General features: G+C 36.9%; 1 protein-coding gene across 2 annotated transcripts in view; it reads left to right on the top strand.

Annotated features, from left to right (window-relative positions):
• Nucleotides 1-202: 202 nt before the first annotated feature.
• EIF3H (eukaryotic translation initiation factor 3 subunit H) overlaps nt 203-18,569 on the top strand; it is a 99,590-nt gene continuing 81,223 nt past the window's right edge. For both annotated transcript variants that reach the window (XM_004000072.4, XM_045049538.1), the window contains exon 1: nt 203-367. In XM_004000072.4, coding sequence (XP_004000121.1) covers nt 236-367 — 132 coding nt within the window. In that variant the 5' untranslated portion in view covers nt 203-235. The remainder of the gene's footprint in view (nt 368-18,569) is intronic.

The raw sequence follows: 18,569 nt of genomic DNA, 5'->3' as shown, positions 1-18,569 counted from the left end.
CTGTCTTACAGCATTCAAAGAGAAAAAAAAAGCCTCAAACACATAGCGCACATGCGCAGAGGATTACTTCGGCGAAGGAGGTGAGGCTGGAAAAGGAAAAGGGAGGCGGAGCCCCACTCCAGTTTTTCCTCTCAGCTCCGCCCCTCGAGCCCCGGACTGTGCATGACGTCACGTAAAGCTCGTACTTCCGCTTCCGGTCACTCACGTTTCTCTTTTTTTCTGTCTGTCTGGAAAGATGGCGTCCCGCAAGGAAGGCACCGGCTCCGCCGCTGCTTCTTCCAGCTCCACCACCGGCCCGGCGGGGAAAGGCAAAAGCAAAGGCGGGTCCGGAGATTCGGCCGTGAAACAAGTGCAGATAGATGGCTTGGTGAGTGGGGTTCCGTTTCCCCAGGCCCACGTGGGCAGCTCAGTTCTTAGTCGAGTCCTGCCCGACGTGCTGCTTGGCAGCCTCGCCACTGGGCCTGGTGAGACTGGGACAAGGTTTTCCCCTTGGACCTTTCTCTTTCTTTACTTTTTGTTGGGAGGCGCGACAGCTTTCTCTGCCATCCATCGGGGGAGTTGAGGTCTGAGATAGGGAATAGAAACTAGGGGTGAGTGTGACAGATCTTTGAGGTCTTGTTTTGAGATGCTTGGATTTGGAGAAGGACTCTTCGGGGAGACAGATAGGTGAAGGAGGTGTCCAGAAGGATCTAGGAATCTAGGGCTTTTGGAAGATAAAGTAAACTCCATTGCTTCCCTGCTGGGACCTGACATCTGTAACTTGCTAAGCGGAGATTTACTTTGTAGACACTTCTGAGTTTGTGGCTCAGCGTTTACCTGAAACCATGCAGTGGGAATGAACGTCTTTTGTGAACGTCTCCTTTCTTCATCTGTGAATGTTGGAGTTCCTCAGGATTTGGGTTTAGGCATCATTCTATCAGGTCTATGCCTGAGATAGTGTAACAAAGTAGGTAATAGCACACTGCTGGAGGCAGACTGCTTGGGTTTGAGTCTTACCTCCAAAATTAGCTGAATAATATTGGCCAAGTTAACCTCTTTATACTTATTTTCCTCATTTTAGTTGTTTTGAGGATTAAAATTGGCCGGAAAATGTGTCAATAACTAGAACAGTCTCTGGGACATTGTAAGTTACCATTTCATCGTAGTTGCTTAATTATTATTACCTGTGTTACAAAAAGTTACAGTAGTAGACACTCCTTAAGTTCCTTTCTTGTGGCTTTAAATATTACTTGTATTCTGATTTACAATTTTTGCCAGACTTGGTTTTTGAATGCCACGCTTAAATACCTTACTGCCTGCTTGACATCGCTATTTGGCTATTTTATAGGCATCTCAAATTTAACTTGTCCAAAATAAGATTATTGCTATCTCCCGTTCCTTACCCTCTCCCCCTCCTTGGTCTTACCTCAGTCTCTCCCATATTAGTAAATGGGATTACCATCTACCCATTTGAACAAATCGGAAAACTTTGGCATTAACCTATATTTGTTCTCCCCCCAACCGCCAGCATTCAGTCTCAGCACGTCCTGTTGGTTCCATCTCCAAAATATATCAAATTCACTTGCTTCTCATCTATATGCCATCAACCACATTCACCTGCAATAAAATACAGACTTCTTACCACATCCTTCAAGGTCCTGCTATTCTTGTGTCTTTCTCCAAGCTCCCCTCATTCTTTTTTCTAGGCTGCATTCACAGTGACATTTTAGTTCATTGTTTTCTCTTCCTGAAATACTTCAAGTATTTCTTCCTACTTGGTGGCTTCTTTTGTTCCTTTAGGTTGTTGACTTAAATGCCCCGTTTTAAGAAAGGTCTTGCTTACCAACCCTGTCAAATGTTCCCTCCGCATCATCCTCCATCACACCACTCTGTTTCCTAGCATTTTCCACTGCCTGTAACTGTCTTGTTTGCTTTCTTGTCTCCCCCACAGAAATGTAAGCTACTGAGGGCAGGCTAGGGACTGTGTTTATGTGATATATTCTCAATACGGAACCTTTTAACCAACATAGACAGGATGAATGAATGAATACAATATTTCATTTTATTCTTATACTATTCCTAGTTCATGTTCTGATACCTTTTACAGATTATTTTAGTGGTATCTCGAGTTCTCCTAGTCCTCTTCAGTCCATCTTTCGTACTTTCATTAAAACATTCACTTAATGTGAAAGTTTAGATCTTGTTAGCTTCCTTCCTGAAATGTTTTCAGTGATGTTGCCCTTGCTTTGTGTTCAGGTTAATTTTCCAAGCCTCTTAGTAAGTGTACATTCCAGCCACACAGGACTATGATTGACCTCATGTTTAATCACATTTGTTCTTGGCATTTTGTTAATGGACAAGACCAATTTTTCTTCTTGTATTGAACCCTTCCTTCCCTTCCTTTGCTCCTGTTTCATCAAATCTTCTGTATCTTTAATATTACCTTCCCCTTAACATGTAAATGTTGTCAGGACTCTCCTGTATTAAAATGCTCAGTTCTGTCTCTTTTTCATTTAACAGTCTGCGCTCCATTCTTAGTCCCCACTTTTTTCCCTCTTGAAGTCAATGGTTAAAGAATTGTCTATAGTTGTATTTTTCCATTTTTGCTTCAACTCACTGTTGTTAGAATCTCTACTACTACTAATTCCCTGATTCAGTTTTCAGAAAAATCATTGATAGCATTAGCAGAGAACTATAAAAAATATCAAAATATATCATACTTGAAAAATAGTGCTTATAATACACAATTTAAATAATCACAAAATAAACATCCAGTTACCTGCCATTCAATGTGAGAAATAGGACATTACGAAAATCCTTGAAGCCTATTCCCTTATTTCATCCTTTCCTCCCATCCCTTCTTTGCATCCTGTAATCACTATTGTGAACTTTGTTTCAGTGATTGTGTTTTCTTTATAGCTTCACCATAGAGTATTCCTAAATAATCTGTTTAGTTTTGCCTGTGTATATTAATAAAATTAATGAAATATGAATTAAATCATAGTACATGTTCTCCCATGTCCTGAGTCATATATATGTATATCTCACATTGTTTTTGAGATTAGTCCATTCTAGACTAAGCGACAGTAATTCATTTCCATTACTATAGAACATCTCATTGTGTGAATGTGATGTAATTGTCCTCATCTGACTGATAATGGACAGTTAAAGATGGCTTATTTTCCTTGTGTGAAATGATATCTCTCAAGAATCTTTTAATCATCCGTTCCATTAGACTTGTCAATTTGACTTTTACTGTACCCTGCACAGAGTTGGTGCTAAGTGAATCCTCCGGGAATGGAAGAGTGGATTTTTATTGCAGTCAGGTGATCTCATTGTTCCTAGAAAAGATCAAACTAATTGTTCCTGTTGAACTTTTCCTGTAAAAGCTACCTTGTTCCCCCGGACCAGTTTGAATCTTTCCATGGGCCAGCAAGACCAGTGGAATTGGGCTTACCTGGTACCTTGTTAGAAATGCAGAAATACAGTATTTCAGAATCTCAGGGCCCCTTCTTGATCTACTGTATGGAATCTTAATGTTTGAAAAGTAGTGTTCTGGTTCACATTGATCTCTTCCTTTATCTGAACTTTTTGTGACCGTTTGTATCTCTCATCCTGGCACGTGAGCATAGACTGTTAATTGATAGTTTATTGTTTATTTTTCCTTTCTCACTGAGATGATCATTTGAAGGTAAAATTGTAAAATACTTGTACTTTTCATAGTTCTGGTGCTTAAAAGTGATTACCACTGAAATTTACTTCCTTTCAAATTTTGTTTTTCTGTTTTATGCAAAAAGTTACCTTATTTAAAGTTGTTGGCTACCTCATTTCTCTTTTATTGGAAGTAAGGTAGAGGATGTTACTAGTAAATGAAAAAGTAAGAGTTCTGTATCCTTTGTCATTCAGGTGTCAGCTCAGATATTTCCTCACAGGTACTTTCTGACTACTCTAAAGAGGCTACATCAGTTCATTGACCCTTTTATCTGACTTTTAGGCCCTTGTTACTGTTGAAAGTCTCTTATTTATTTGTTGCTTGTTTGTCTTCTCACACTAAAAAAATACACTAAAATACCAGCTTCTGGAGAGCAGGACCAATGTCAGGCTTATTCACTGCAATATTTACAAGTGTCTAGAACAGTGACCGACCCATAGAAAGCACTCAGATATTGTGAGTGGATTAATACACTTCTGTGGTACAAGAAATTTTCTTGAAAATGAATCATGAGGAAACTGGGTCAGTAAATACTTTGTAGAGATTAATGGTGTGTTGGTGAGAAACACGGGAGTGAGACCAGTGAACTTTATAAACTTGCCCATATTTCTTCCTCTTTTTAAGCATCAGTGTCTTACCTGTAAGAAAAATCTCTAATGTTTTTTGAGCACCTGCTATTTACAAGACCCTGTGAAGGAAGATTTGGTGAGTCTATGTCTGATTCTCACAACAGCTTTAAGGGTTGATGTTATCTGCCTTACTTACCTGGTGGTGACTCAGATCTAATGAGAAAATGTTGGAAGTGCTATGTGAACTGAAATGAATAATTCAAATTTGTAAAGGGCTTGTACTGTGCTATGACATGTATGTCTGTACGTTGTGTGTGTGTGTGTGTGGGAGACTACATGAAGTTATAAAGACTAGGTAACAGTTTGTTAAACTATGAAATGGAAGCTCTTGTCTAAAGTCCATGGCTCAAGTAAAACACAGTTTGGCCCCCCAAAAATTGTGTGGCTCTTGGCTTCTTCTTTCAGTTTTCTGACTTCAGTAAAGATTAAATAAGTTGCTTTTTATGTATATTTCAGCCAGATAACTTGAAAGTCTTTCAAACACCAAAACGTTTACATTTTAGACATTTTAATTATAAATCTTTTTGCAGTGTATTACGTAAATTTCTGCCTCTTTAGTCAGAATAGTGAATGTGGCTTGCATCACTTAGCCATGTTTTGATGACTTAGTATCATTAAAAACATAATTTATTGCCCCATACTGGACAGTAGTCCTCCAGAATCCCTATGGGTATTCACATGTGTTTATTTCTGTGATGTCCCCTGTTTTTGAATTTTAGGTGCCTTGAGTAATTTATTTTTCTAATTGGCTGCATTTTTTTTTTTTTTTTTTTTGGTTTTGTTTTTGTTGTTAAACTTGTATGGCTTTTACCCTTTTTATTTCCAGCTTCTCATTTGCTATGATGGAAAACCAGATAAGCAGTCTTGTTAGCATTATTTAAAAATTTTTTTTTTTTTAACGTTTATTCATTTTTGGGAGACAGAGAGAGACAGAGCATGAGCGCGAAAGAGGCAGAGAAAGGGAGACACAGAATCTGAAGCAGGCTCCAGGCTCTGAGCTGTCAGCACAGAGCCCGATGCGGGGCTCGAACTCACGAACTGTGAGATCCTGACTTGAGCTGAAGTTAGACGCTCAACCGACTGAGCCACCCAGGCGCCCCAGCATTATTTTTAAAGTGAGACCAAACACACACTCTGAGTGAGATTAAATTAAGTGTGCAGTCTGACATTTTGACCACTTAGTTGTATTTTTACTTTGGCAAGTAAGGTGTTCCTAATCGAAAGCAATAGCTTTTTATAGTAGATAAAAAATTTGACATACATTATTATATTTTAGGAACTCCAGGAGCTGATAGAACCAGGATTAGCTGGATTATACATATGATTTAGTCACTCATAGAAACTGAGTGGCTTTTCAAGAGCATACAGTGAATTTATTCTAGAGCTTGGACCCATATCACAAATTGGCATCTTTGATGCATTTTGCTTTCCATTATTACAACTACTTCATACGTTGTAAGGACTCAGTAGATGTTTGCTCTTATGTGCCAGGTACTATTTAAAGTACTTTATATTACAGCATTAAAGCCCTGTAACAACTCTGATTTGGGAACCATTATTATCCCTGTTTTACAAATGAGGAAGCTCATATACATATAGATTATGTGACTTGATGAATGTCAGGATAAGGGGAAATAGAAATACAGTGTTCACAATATAATGAATCTAGTGTTCCTGCTCAAGCATCAGGAAGTGTATTTTCTAAAACTTGGGTCTCTTACAGACTTAAAATTTTAAAATGCACAAGAAAGCTAATATATTGGAATCTTTAGATTTAATAATCTGTCTTATATATATATATACATTTTTAATGTTTACTTTTGAGAGAAAGAGAGACAGAGCATGAGCAGGGGAGGGGCAGAGAGAGAGGGAGACACACGATCTAAAGCAGGCTCCAGGCCCTGAGCTGTTAGCACAGAGCCCGACATGGGGCTCGAACCGACAAACCGTGAGATCATGACCTGAGCCGAAGTCCAAACGCTTAACCAGCTGAGCCACCCAGGCGCCCCAATAATCTGTCATATTTGAGGAGATAATTTGTAGCTAAAAGAAGTCAACTTAGTAAATATTCTTGTTTGGAAAAAGGCAGTCTTTAGCCAACCAGTCACACAGACTTAAGATATTGGGGGATCAACACTGAAGAAAACAGGAGGAATGTTAAAGAGAATTGAGAGGAGTGTTGGTAGGTATTCCTAAGTAAGGTAGTTTACTTTCCTTAGGGTAGGCAGATCTAAGTCTGACTTCTCAGGACGCTTTTAAGATTTAGATAATCTTGCAGACATCCTGGACTTTTGTTCCTTTCCCTTCAGGTCCCAGGGCCTATTGAAATCCATTGTCTTTTTGAAAAAACTTTCTGACCATGATTTCTTAGCTTATGGCGTATACATTAGTGATAACAAGCTGTATTAATGTTGTTTCTTGTAGCTGCCTTGGGATAGTTTAAGGAGCCCAGCTTACATGGTATTTCTCATGGAGGCGATCCATGAGATCGCCTGATTTAATAAATGAGCATCTCTGGGCCTTAATTTCTTCTTTAATATGAGGATAACACATGGCCTTCTTACTGTAATAAATAGCAGCTTAATATATATAATTTCCTATTGATGTTTAATTATTGCTAGTGACAGTTTTTGTAGTTGGTATTGATTTAAATAGTTGGTATTAGTTACAGTGGGATTCCAAACTCCATGTGTTACCAAGTAATGGAAGATAACAAAAGATTTTAACTTCAGTTGTAGCATATCTGGCCCAGATGAGATGGCATATGTTAACTCTTCAAATGCCTGTTTTGACATTAAAAGGCTGTGGGTGCACAATATTTACTGGTTTTTCATCTTTTGTTTTCTTGTCACCTTTGGCTCCAGCTAGCCCCTATATAATTATAAATTCTGATCTTCAGCTTAATATCCGAGATTTCAAGAGCTTTGCTGAGCAACACCAGGTATTTTAAGTCTCGGCAACATTTTTCTGGGCTTTTAGCTCAGTCCTAGTCTTCATACTGGGGAGACAAGCCTCTACAAAGCATTAGGCTTTGGTGAGGGTCTTTGCCACTCTTATTTTGTGGTCAGATATTCTCACCTGTACTTTACCAAGTCTACCTTAGTTTCTTAAGATGAAAGCTTCTGACTTCAGCACTTAACATGAAAACTTGGTGGTATTTGCTTTTCTCTTGGACATTAGTTCATAAATGTTTTTTGTAAAATATCATTTAAATTATGGTACTTGGATATTATTTCCTTGGGCAAGATATAAGAAAATATACTTAAAGAGAAAATAGCCCTAATTGTTCCCATAAAGGACTGTTATACTGTAAAATGGTTATATCCCGTAAAGGTTAGATTTAATAGGAAAAGTACAGTGTAATATACATCTCCATCTATATGGTGACAAACTGTATTTGTTTCAATAAAACTGAAAGGGCTGAAATGGAGACTGGCTTATGCCAGAGTAGTACCCTGTATTTTTGTTAACGTTGGTACCAAGCCCAAAAATAGAAGAGAAAAAATTGATTCAGTAAAATAGTGGTAATTCAGTATTAACTTAGTCAAAATATAAAACTTTTACTGTTTGAGTCTGAATAGCCACTGTATTTTGGCATAAAATTTTATTTTTTACCCCAAATAGTACCTAAACATCACAGGTTATTCATTGTGTCCTGATGATAAATAAGAAATTTTTTTTCTCAGTACCTTCTATACTTCTATCCTTGTCCCCAACTAGCTTCATTTGATGTAAGTAGAAAATGTTTGTTTATCTATGGGACAATAGTAATGTGCTAAACTATGATTATTTTAACCAAAAACTGTATATATTCGTTGTAAGGGAAGTTTGGAGAAATTACACACAAAGAAAACCCAGAAGGAAAATTACTCAGTTTATAAGCTCATAATATGAGTATAGGTAGCACTGTTAGGATTTTGGGGTTTACTTTTCTAGTGTTTTTCCTGTGCTTTAATAAATACCTGGAGCTGAAGTTAATGGCTTGAAGGTTATGCATGATTTTAAAGCATGTTGCCAAATTATTCCAGAATAGTTGTATAGTACAGTTTCTTTTCCCATGTACAGAGTATTGGAGTGCTGCTTCTTGGCACTATTACTAATGGAAAGTTAAGAGTTTTACAGATCTTAGTCTTTATTTTTAAAATTAAGTGTGCAAATTAAGTGTGCATGTTAGTATGCTAACATACTTGTTACTATGATTCAAGTCAATAAAATACTTCCTGTTGTCTGTTAGTGCCATCACCATCTGCCCAAGTCACCCAGACTTCTGGTATCATCTTTGATTGCCCTGTAGGCTTTCCCTCGGATTCTCTTAAGATCACTCACTTACATAGTGAGTCTGTAACTGTGTTGTCTGCACTATTCATTTCTCACTTTCCTTTCTGAATTACTGCAAAACTCTCTTGTGACAGGTCTTACAGAATCTATTTTGTACTTGGCCATCACACACAATGGTGCTGAGTAGGTAAAGGATAGTAATGCAAAAACCCTTTGGAAAATCCCCATTACAAAATAAAATCCAAGTTGATAGCTTGACTATTAAGATCTTCTTTACCTTTTGTTGTTAGCCTCCAAATGAGGGGTTGTAGTACTGTTTTCAAATTTGGTTTAAGAGTAGCCTTTAAAACAGTTAAAACCAAAATCTTTTCTTTTTGGATAGAAGAAAACCCCTGTTTTATATTTTGTGTAGAAATGCATAATCTTCAGTTCAGTTCTGAGAGACCTCTTGAGAAAGAAGGTGAATAATCACCTTCTCCTGGTATCACTGTGGTGTATTTTTTATACTGGAAAACTGAAGTCCTTTTAATATATTAAGCCTATTTAATTAAACAGCCATTTGGGTGCATATGGTATACAAATTAAAAGACAAAAAGAGTATGTATTAAAAGAAGCTCTCACTTTTCATTCCTGTCTTCAACCACCCTCTTCGCAGAGGCAGTCACAGTTACTCTTTTTAGTGTTTCCTTCTCAACTTATTTTAGCCAGCACTGCCTCCTGTTAAGGAAGCAGAAATAAATAGTAATTCAGGTGCCCCTAGATCACTTAAAGGCCTTCTAATTAAACTGTGGTTCCTGCTCCCCAGGATAACAAACGTAAATGTGTTAGGAAGTAGAGAACAGTTTTGAAATTTTTTGGTTTGTTTTGTATGTGAGAGGACATAAATTTATTCCAGCTTAGCTTTTTTATCACTCATTTTACTTTGGAAAAACTCCTTTCCAGCTACACGTGGGAAAATTTGCAGATCGGTTATGTGTATTGAGTTGGTAAAGTATAAACTTAATGTTAAAAATAAAACCTCATCATTTAACATTTAATTGCGATTATACTTTTGTATGTTTGATTACATCATTGTACTCTTCTCACGAGTAATTTTTGTGAGGAGAGCAGTGTTACTCTGCTAAAATTCTTGAGACTGCTTTGCCCTTCTCCCCCTTTTCCCAAGTTATTAGATGATTTAACTTCAAAACTGTGGACCATCGATGAACATTAGATCCAAGAGAATAATAATGAAGTATGCTCTTTCAACTGAAATATTATAGAGGTGATATTGATGAAGTGTTTTGGAGCATTGCAACTAATCCCATATGTATCAGGAGCAAAAAAAATTTTTTTTTTTTTTTTTTTTTGCTATTGAAGTTACTTACATTTCTTTCACATCAAAACTGAACAGCAGTGATTTAAATCCTATTTATTATTTGACTCAGCCAGTTATGAAATGGAACCCCTATCCCACTTGAGCCATAAAATGTGTTAAATTTAAGACTAATGCTGCTTTCTGCTTTTTGAATTTACATTTTGGCAGTAACTACCTTCTTTATTCAGTGTTAGAAAAAAATGATCTAGGCTTAACCAAATAAGAAAACTGCCAAGTTCACAGGTCAGTCAGTGAAAGAAGCCAGAATTAAATGAAAGTCTAGTTATTGACTTTACAGAATATGCTAAGGGGAGATTCTGTGGCATTACAGTTTCTTTGAGACTAAAATTCTTCTATGGTACTGGCTGTTCTTTGACAGTGATTGATGTGAGAAATTCAGGCTGTGGACCTTACCTCCCAGAATCTACAAAACTGGAATAAAGCCAGCCTAGGAACCCCTGACCTCTTCTCCAAATGGCCAGCAACTGGTGCAGTTGGGCCTTGCCTTTTTATTTCAGACCTAAGAAACTCTTGTGGAGGGGATCTAGTCCTTACTTTTTTAGCAGGATAGTGATTTTTTTTTAATTAAAAAAAATTTTTTTTAATGTTTATTATTTATTTTTTGAGAGTGAGAGAGAAAGTGTGCATGGGGGGAGGGGCAGAGAGGGTGAGACACTGAATCCAAAGCAAGTTCCAGGCTCTGAGCTGTCAGCACAGAGCCCATGCGGTGCTCGAACCCACAAGCGGTAAGGTCATGGTCGGAGCCCAAGTTTGTTGCTTAACTGACTGAGCCACCCAGGCGCCCCATGGATAATGATGTTTTTAAGGGAACCTCTGTACATACATAAACACATGCATGCACCACTGTTTCTTTTTTTAAATTTTTTTTAAGTGTTTTTATTTATTTTTGAGACAGAGAGAGACAGAGCTTGAGCAGAGAAGGGGCAGAGAGAGAGGGGGACACAGAATCTGAAGCAGGCTCCAGGCTCTGAGCTGTCAGCACAGAGCCCGACATGGGGCTCGAACTCACACATTGGGAGAACAAGACCTGAGCCGAAGTCGGACACTCAACCAGCTGAGCCATCCAGGCGCCCCAACATTCACCGCTGTTTCAAAGAAGTCAATTTACTCTTACCTTCGCCTTTTTAAAGCAGATTTCAAAAAATCTTTTGAAACCTTGTGGTATATACAGATAGCTCTAGATCAAGATGACTGATAAGTCAACAAAATTGGAACTTTGTTGTCAGGTAGTTGATTTTTAATGAGCTATATTTACATCTTACTAGTCTGAAAGAAGATCTCAGAAATAAACTGAACAGTCTGGGGAAACCAGTGTCAGTGCCATGAAGATACCTTGCATGTTCTAGTCACTAAATATTTGTTCGATAGGTGGATGGATGAGTGAATGGGTTATGTGAAATGTTTATTATAGTAGTTGAAGCAGTAGCTAGGCCTGTGGGCTGGGTACTTTGGGTGTATTGTTTTTTAATCCTTGCAGCAGTGCTGTGAGATGGGCACTGACTGACTTATCTCCCCAGGAGGTAGGTGATCCTATCTAGTTAACTTGCCTAAGGCCACAGAGCTGGCACTCAAACTTTGAGTTCTAGTGCCCCAGCCTCTCAACTATGCTATATGATTTTTCTGTTTGTACAGACCAGAGGTTCACATTTGTGTATACATTGATAAGAATTAATTTTTAAGCTTTTACTAAAGTTTTCTCTCTCACTTGAACATTTTTTTTTTTTTTTTTAAAGAAATAAAGTTTAGTTTTAGAGTTACTTTGTACAACAAATGGAAGACAGCAAATCAAGTGTGAATGTGGGGGCTTCAGCTGGGCACAGTCTCTGGATAATTTACTTTGTTTTGTCTTACAGAGCTTACGATTGAAAGTGGGCTCCTGCTGCTGAAATAGATTTGTTTTTACCCCTGTTAGAAATATATTGTTCAGAGTGGAATCAGACTGAGAGAATAGTGGTTTGACGCCATCTAAGGGGTATGCCTGTTCTCTCCTATAGAAGCAGCATGGAGTGGTAGAGAAACTATGGGTTTGATAGCCACACAGTTTGGAGTTCCATCTGTTGGAATACTGTCATATTTTGAGAGACTTCATACCAGGGACATAAATTAAGAAGTGTTTGGTTATAAAGTCTGAATTTCCAGCTTCTGGAGTTAGGAGGAAATGGTCTATCTGCCTAATGTTACCTCCCCTGTAAACCCAGTGCTACCTAAAGTAAGGGTATGGTTTGTGAACTGTTTGTGGTTTGTGTGAGATAAGCACAGGATTGGGATTGTTTCGAAACTTGTATTGCAGCATGATGTTGCTGTGATAGCCAGAGTATGATCCTTGGGCTTGTATTTTCTGTGTCTTTCTTTAAAATGTCACTTTCCTTACAAGTTTTATTTTTTTACTGCAGTATTGGTCTGTGAGGGACTGGAGGAAAATGAGTTCTTCACCACCGATTGCCTGAGAAGCCCTGTTACAAACGATTTGCATACCTGTTATATTTAGCTAATAGCATCTTCCTATAACCAGAGTCTAATTTATTTAATAGTACTGTAGCTAAAATACTACTGTGATTATTAAATACCATTAGCTGTTTAAAAAGATGAACTAGTGGATTTAGTGTTTTCTTATTCTAGGTACACATAATAGAGTTTGCAGCCTGTGAACATTCCTTATGAACTTAACTTTATAAAGGAAGGTTAAACATGATGGTATAGTTCTAACAATGTAAAACTCCTTATGTCCCTAATTCTAACAACTTTAAACAGATCCTTTTGATGTCTCCTCCAGGGACAGTGGGAAACATGCTGCTTTTCTTGGTGAAGCTTTATTGCTATTTGCTCAAAGTTTGAATTGATAGTTTGCTGATTTGTAATTGGTTTACATTAGGCTTCTCTTAAACAGATCTGCTTGTTGAAAACCAGTCTGTATATCCAGAAGTTACTTCTTTCACCTTGATAGTGTGTGTATATGCATATTGTCCAGTCATTTGTGTATGTGAGTGCAGTGGCATCTGTGAATAAAGTTGAAGTGTAACCATATCAGCAAGAGATTAGAATTTAAAGTCAGCAGGTGCTCAGGCTTTATAGTGTGTATTTTTTCATCTTCTCCTTTCAAAGCCACTTATTCAGCCCAACCCCCTCCCTTTTTAACATACCTAAAAAAATATACTTAAATCAAGATGTGTCCATATTGTGTCAACTCAGTAGCACTGTCAAAAAGAAATTAGGTTTCTTTGGTGAGACTTCATGTAGTAAATTGCAGTGACTGCTGGATTTTAAAGTCTTTTCTGTTAACTTTTTCTTTATTTGATGTTTTTTGAATTGAAAACAAATGCATGCTTATTATAAGTAAGTAAGCAGTAACAGAAATTCATAAGAAAAGATACATCCTTGGGGCGCCTGGGTGGCGCAGTCGGTTAAGCGTCCGACTTCAGCCAGGTCACGATCTCGCGGTCCGTGGGTTCGAGCCCCGCATCAGGCTCTGGGCTGATGGCTCAGAGCCTGGAGCCTGTTTCAGATTCTGTGTCTCCCTCTCTCTCTGCCCCTCCCCTGTTCATGTTCTGTCTCTCTCTGTCCCAAAAATAAATAAACGTTGAAAAAAAAAATTAAAAAAAAAAAAAAAAAAGAAAAGATACATCCTTCCACACCATTCTTGTTGATGCAAACATAAAAGCATAACTGCATGTATATAATACCTTTTTAATTAATTTTGAAAACTCTAACTCTTTGTGTGTCATGGGCATCTTTGGGAGTATGATGAATGCCACAGACCTTCCTTCCAGGAAAATGCGTTAAATATGTAGAAAATATCTCTTAAATACCTAATTAATCTCATTAAATTTCAAAATATTTTAAAATAGTGGGAAATTTTTAAATATTATACTTTTTTGGCTTCTAAAACAGTACAGTTTAATTCTTGATTGCCTGGGCTTATTGTAAACATGAGTTATTATAAACTTGAGTTTATATATAGTTATATAAAACTTATCTTATACATAATGCAGGGATATAGCAGTGGTTTTTAACCTAGCTCTTTATAAGCATTTCAGGGGATCTTTGAACTCTAAATTGAGAAAAAATTAGTAGTGGCTCATATGAATTGTTTCTTCATCAGACTTTTACAAATGTGTACAGGTTTCTAAAGTTAAGGTATTATTTATGCATAATAAAATCCACTTATTTTAGGTGTATAGTGTGATGAACTTTTGTAGCTGTAAACAACTACATAGTCCCCACCACTTCAAGGTGTGAAATAGTTGCTTCACCCTAAAGAGTGTGCCCTTCGGCAGTCAGTATCCTTCCCTTCACCTTGGCCTCAGGCGATTAACTACCTAGGGGTTTTGTTTTGCCTTTTCCAGAATTCCATAAAAATGAATCCTACAGTACATAGCATTTTGTTTGACTTCTTTCATTTCATATAATGTTTTTGAGATTCCTCTCTATTGTACTGATCTTTTGCTCTTTTGTTTTGCTGAGTAGTAGTACATAGAATGGATATATTGGAATTTGTTTATCTAAGTTTGGTGGGCTTTTGGGTTGCTTTCAGTTTTTAGCTGTTATGAGTAATGCTGTTATGAACACTTGTGGACATATCTTTGTGTGGATGTGTTTTCATTTCTCTTGAATTCCTAGGAATAGGAATTTGGGTCATGTAGCAAGTAGTAAGTTTATATTTAACTATAAGATAACTGCAGTTACTGTTTTCTACCTTTCCACCAGTACTTTTTCATAGAGCTGTAACTGTTTGGAAAGGTCTTGGTTTCCACTTTCCTGACTTGGAAGTTCAGGACACCATCTTACGATCCAGGACAGAGATTGGATTGCAATTCAGCTCCTAGCTCTTGGGTATTAGACCTAGGTCTGATGCACCTTTGGGCACTCCTGTGTTAACTCACAGGTTAATGCTCTGGTTGTTGATTTCTTTGTCTCACTTGGTTGGTTATTTAAACTTTTTTAGAAATATAGCATATTTAACATTTCTACATATCTTTCATGTACTCAAATTGGCATATTGCAAGGCCTAACAGTTCCAGATATAGTTCTTAAGTAGTTTACTTTTTGACCCTGAACTTTCTTAGAGTTGCTACCTTTGACAGAGGAATTTTGTGTGGTAGCTTCATAGACATAATTTTACCAGGTAAAGATCACCTCTGACACTGGTATTGTAAATATTGCTGATTAAAGTCTTGGTAATATTTCTTGAAAGGATTTTGTTAATATATTGTTTTATAATTAACAAAAATTAATTGAAATTGCTCATCTTGAATTATGTAATGGTATCTTAAGACATAGCTGTTTGGGTTTATTATTTATATGCCAGTGCTTTTGGTAAAAACACGCAAGTGTGCTACTACAGTGCTAGTGTTCATCCATCTCTAGGCCTTTTTGTTCTGCTGAAGTATGACTTGTGTGCTTCATGAAAAGTAAATATTAGCATTTCTGTTTAAACTATTATTTAAAATCCATAGCTCGCAAATATTGGCTTCACCCAAGCTCACTTGCTTGTTCTTCAGTTTTCTCTGCTCAGGTGTCATCTCAGAGAGGCCTGTCCTGGACCATGCTCTTTAAGGTTACCTACCTTTTACTCTCCTTTTTATTTTCTTCAGAGTGCAATTCACAATCTGTAATCACATTCACCTTAATGGTTGTTCTGGTTCTTAAAGTGAGGGAAGCCCCTACACTTTTATATAGAGGGCCTCTGAAGTCTAAACTATTTTCATAGTAATATTTAAACATTATTTGTCATTTTTACTCTCACTCTTGAATGAGTGTTTAATGGAAGTTTCTGGATGCTACATGATGTGTGATATTAAAAGATTGAATGCAGAAGCAGATATGAGAATCTTGTTGTCTTTTATTAAACTAGACATTAATAGGATTCACAAGAAATGTGAAACAGTGTTCTTCTATCCTGATTAAAATTTCTTTTTGAAAATGTGAATGTTACACAGAAATGTGAAACTGTCATTTTTTATATCCCGATTGCTTTTATTTTGGAAAAGTTATTTTTCTAACAAATGTATTTTGTGATAGCATGTAATACATTTGTTATTGTTGTTTTTATTTATTATTATTATTTTCTAAAAATTTTTTAATGTTTATTTATTTCTGAGACAGAGACAGAGCATGAGTGGGGAAGGGGCAGAGAGAGAGGGAGACACAGAATCCGGAGCAGGCTACAGGCTCTGAGCTGTCAGCACAGCCTGATGTGGGGCTCGGAACTCATGAGCTGTGAGATCATGACTTGAGCCGAAGTTGGTCGCTCAACTGACTGAGCCACCCAGGCGCCCCGTTACTGTTTTTAAGTGAATAAATTATTTTGAACATTTTTCGTTTTGAATTTCTAATATGTAAATATCAACGTGAAAATTCTTTCAGGTCCTCAGTAATTTCTAAGAGTGTTAAAAGGAACTTTAGGATTAAAAACTTTTGAGATTTGCTATTCCAAAATATAAACCCTATCAAAGTAAATACTTTTTTATGTGTTTGATTTTAGTTTCATTTTCTCAGTTGGCCTGTCAGAGGTAACTGGCCTGTACAAGTCATTCAGCACATACCTAGGTGAATGGATAAATGAGTGAATGAAAGAAGCCCAAAATAACAATTCTGGTGATTCTGTGCACAGCTTCCAAATCTGTCTGTAGTAACTGGTCTTTGCAGATATCATATTTGATAGAAAATTACTCTAATTCATCAGACAGCATAATCTTTATTTTGGTCCGATTTAAATTGTTCCCTGGTACGGAATTGAGTTTGGTAAGATTTTGATGGGTCTTAGAGATTGTGCTAAATGTTTCTTTTCAGGGAGGATGGAAGATTTTATCCATCATACTTATTACTCAGATTTTAGGTTTGTGGACTTCTGGTATAATTAATTTATTTGCATATTTTAGATTGTTCATATTTTATCCTATAATATTGAGAATACTTTGTTGTGTATAACATTTTGGGCAGAGTTAGGTTTTTATTGTTTTAGAAAGCTAGACACTTTAAAAATTAGTATTGTGTTCATTAGAGATGATGAAGTAGTTTACTTTGCTCTTTCAAATTATCTTCACTGAATAATAAACAATAGTAGAAAAAATGTTTCCTCTAGGGTAATTTCAGCAGACAAGACATCTGTTTACTATCTTGCAAGTTGAGATTCCTTTCTAAGATCCACCCAGCTTGAGAATGTGCAAACCTCAGAAAGCTGGGAGACCCATTCTAGGGAGAGTTGTCATATTCAGAGACCAGTACTTACTTCGCAGGGCAAATCAAGTAGGTTATTAAACACTTAGACCCAGAGTATGGCAAAGTTTGGGGGTGTAGAAGAATTTGGTAATTCTACTGGCTAATATGTTTCCATCCTTTAGACTTAATTTGTAGGAAAATTTTTATTTACCCATGAATTTATAGGATAAACAAACCTGGTCAACAGTAGCCCATAAGCAGGGTTTTTGTTTTTTGTTTCTTTTTTTTTTTTTTTTTAAGTTAGTTTATTTATTTTGAGAGAGATGGAGACGGTATGAGTGAGGGAGGGGCAGAGAGAGAGGGAGAGAGAATCCCAAGCAGGCTCCGCCGCAGGCGACAGAGCCCTGTGTGGGGCCCGAACCCACAAACCTCCAGATCATGACCTGAGCTGAAACCTAGAGTCAGACTCTTAACCAGCTGAGCCACCCAGGCGTCCCAGTTCATATGCAGTTTTAAGTATGGGGCATAGGTCTTAGAGAACACTTGATACTTCTCGCATGGATTGTTGGCATTACCTTCCTTCCTTCTCATCTCTGTGCTGTAGAGATTCTTCCAAGTAGGGCTTGAGTTCCTCTTATTGGGAGGATATTTCTCCTTTTTATATTTGTATTTAGAATTTATATATTTATATAATTTATGATTTATATGTATAAATATATATGTATTTATAAAATATATTTATATTTTATATTTATATTTCTGCTTTTATAAATAAAATGTTCCCTTTTGGGTCTGTGTTTCTCAGTATTCTCACTGTTTATCAACACAGGGAGTCTTAAAACAGGAAAGGAAACTTTGTTTTAACCAGTTGTGTGCATTTCAGTCATCTGAGGAACTAAAAAGAGGAAGCCTGGCCCATACTTCCACATTAAAAGTTAGAATGAAGTAGGATGTTAGAATCACCTGGAGAATCTAAAACAAAACCATAAAGAAACAAAATCCCCACAAATCAATATATGAATCTCAGCCCAGATCAGTTAACTCAGAGGTTGGATTCAGGCATCAGCTTTTTGTGTCTGTGGTGGTTTTTGTTTTTGTTTTTTTGTTTTGTTCTGTGTTTAATAGTGACAGCTCTAATATGTAGCCAGGGTGAAGACTTCTCTTCATTTATTTAAAAAAAAAAAAAGACCTCACGGGCCATTTTGGTAAGCTAAGAACAAGTGATAATAGAGCTCTTGAGTATGTGGGGTCATTTATGAACACTTAAACAAAATATAGGAGTATGTTTTTGTTTTGGAGAATATTAAGCTTTCATGTATCTGTTTTTAAAAGTAAGAGGAAGCATGACAAACAGGGTTAATTAAAAATATACCAGCACTGTTTTAGGGACAGAGGCATATGGTTTGGTTGGAGTGCAAGGAAGTGAAAGGGGGAT

The sequence above is a fragment of the Felis catus genome, chromosome F2, assembly GCF_018350175.1.
Source record: "Felis catus isolate Fca126 chromosome F2, F.catus_Fca126_mat1.0, whole genome shotgun sequence".
NCBI lineage: Eukaryota > Metazoa > Chordata > Mammalia > Carnivora > Felidae > Felis > Felis catus.
The sequence above is the reverse complement of the archived record's forward strand: the minus strand, read 5'-3'. Positions and strand labels throughout refer to the sequence as shown.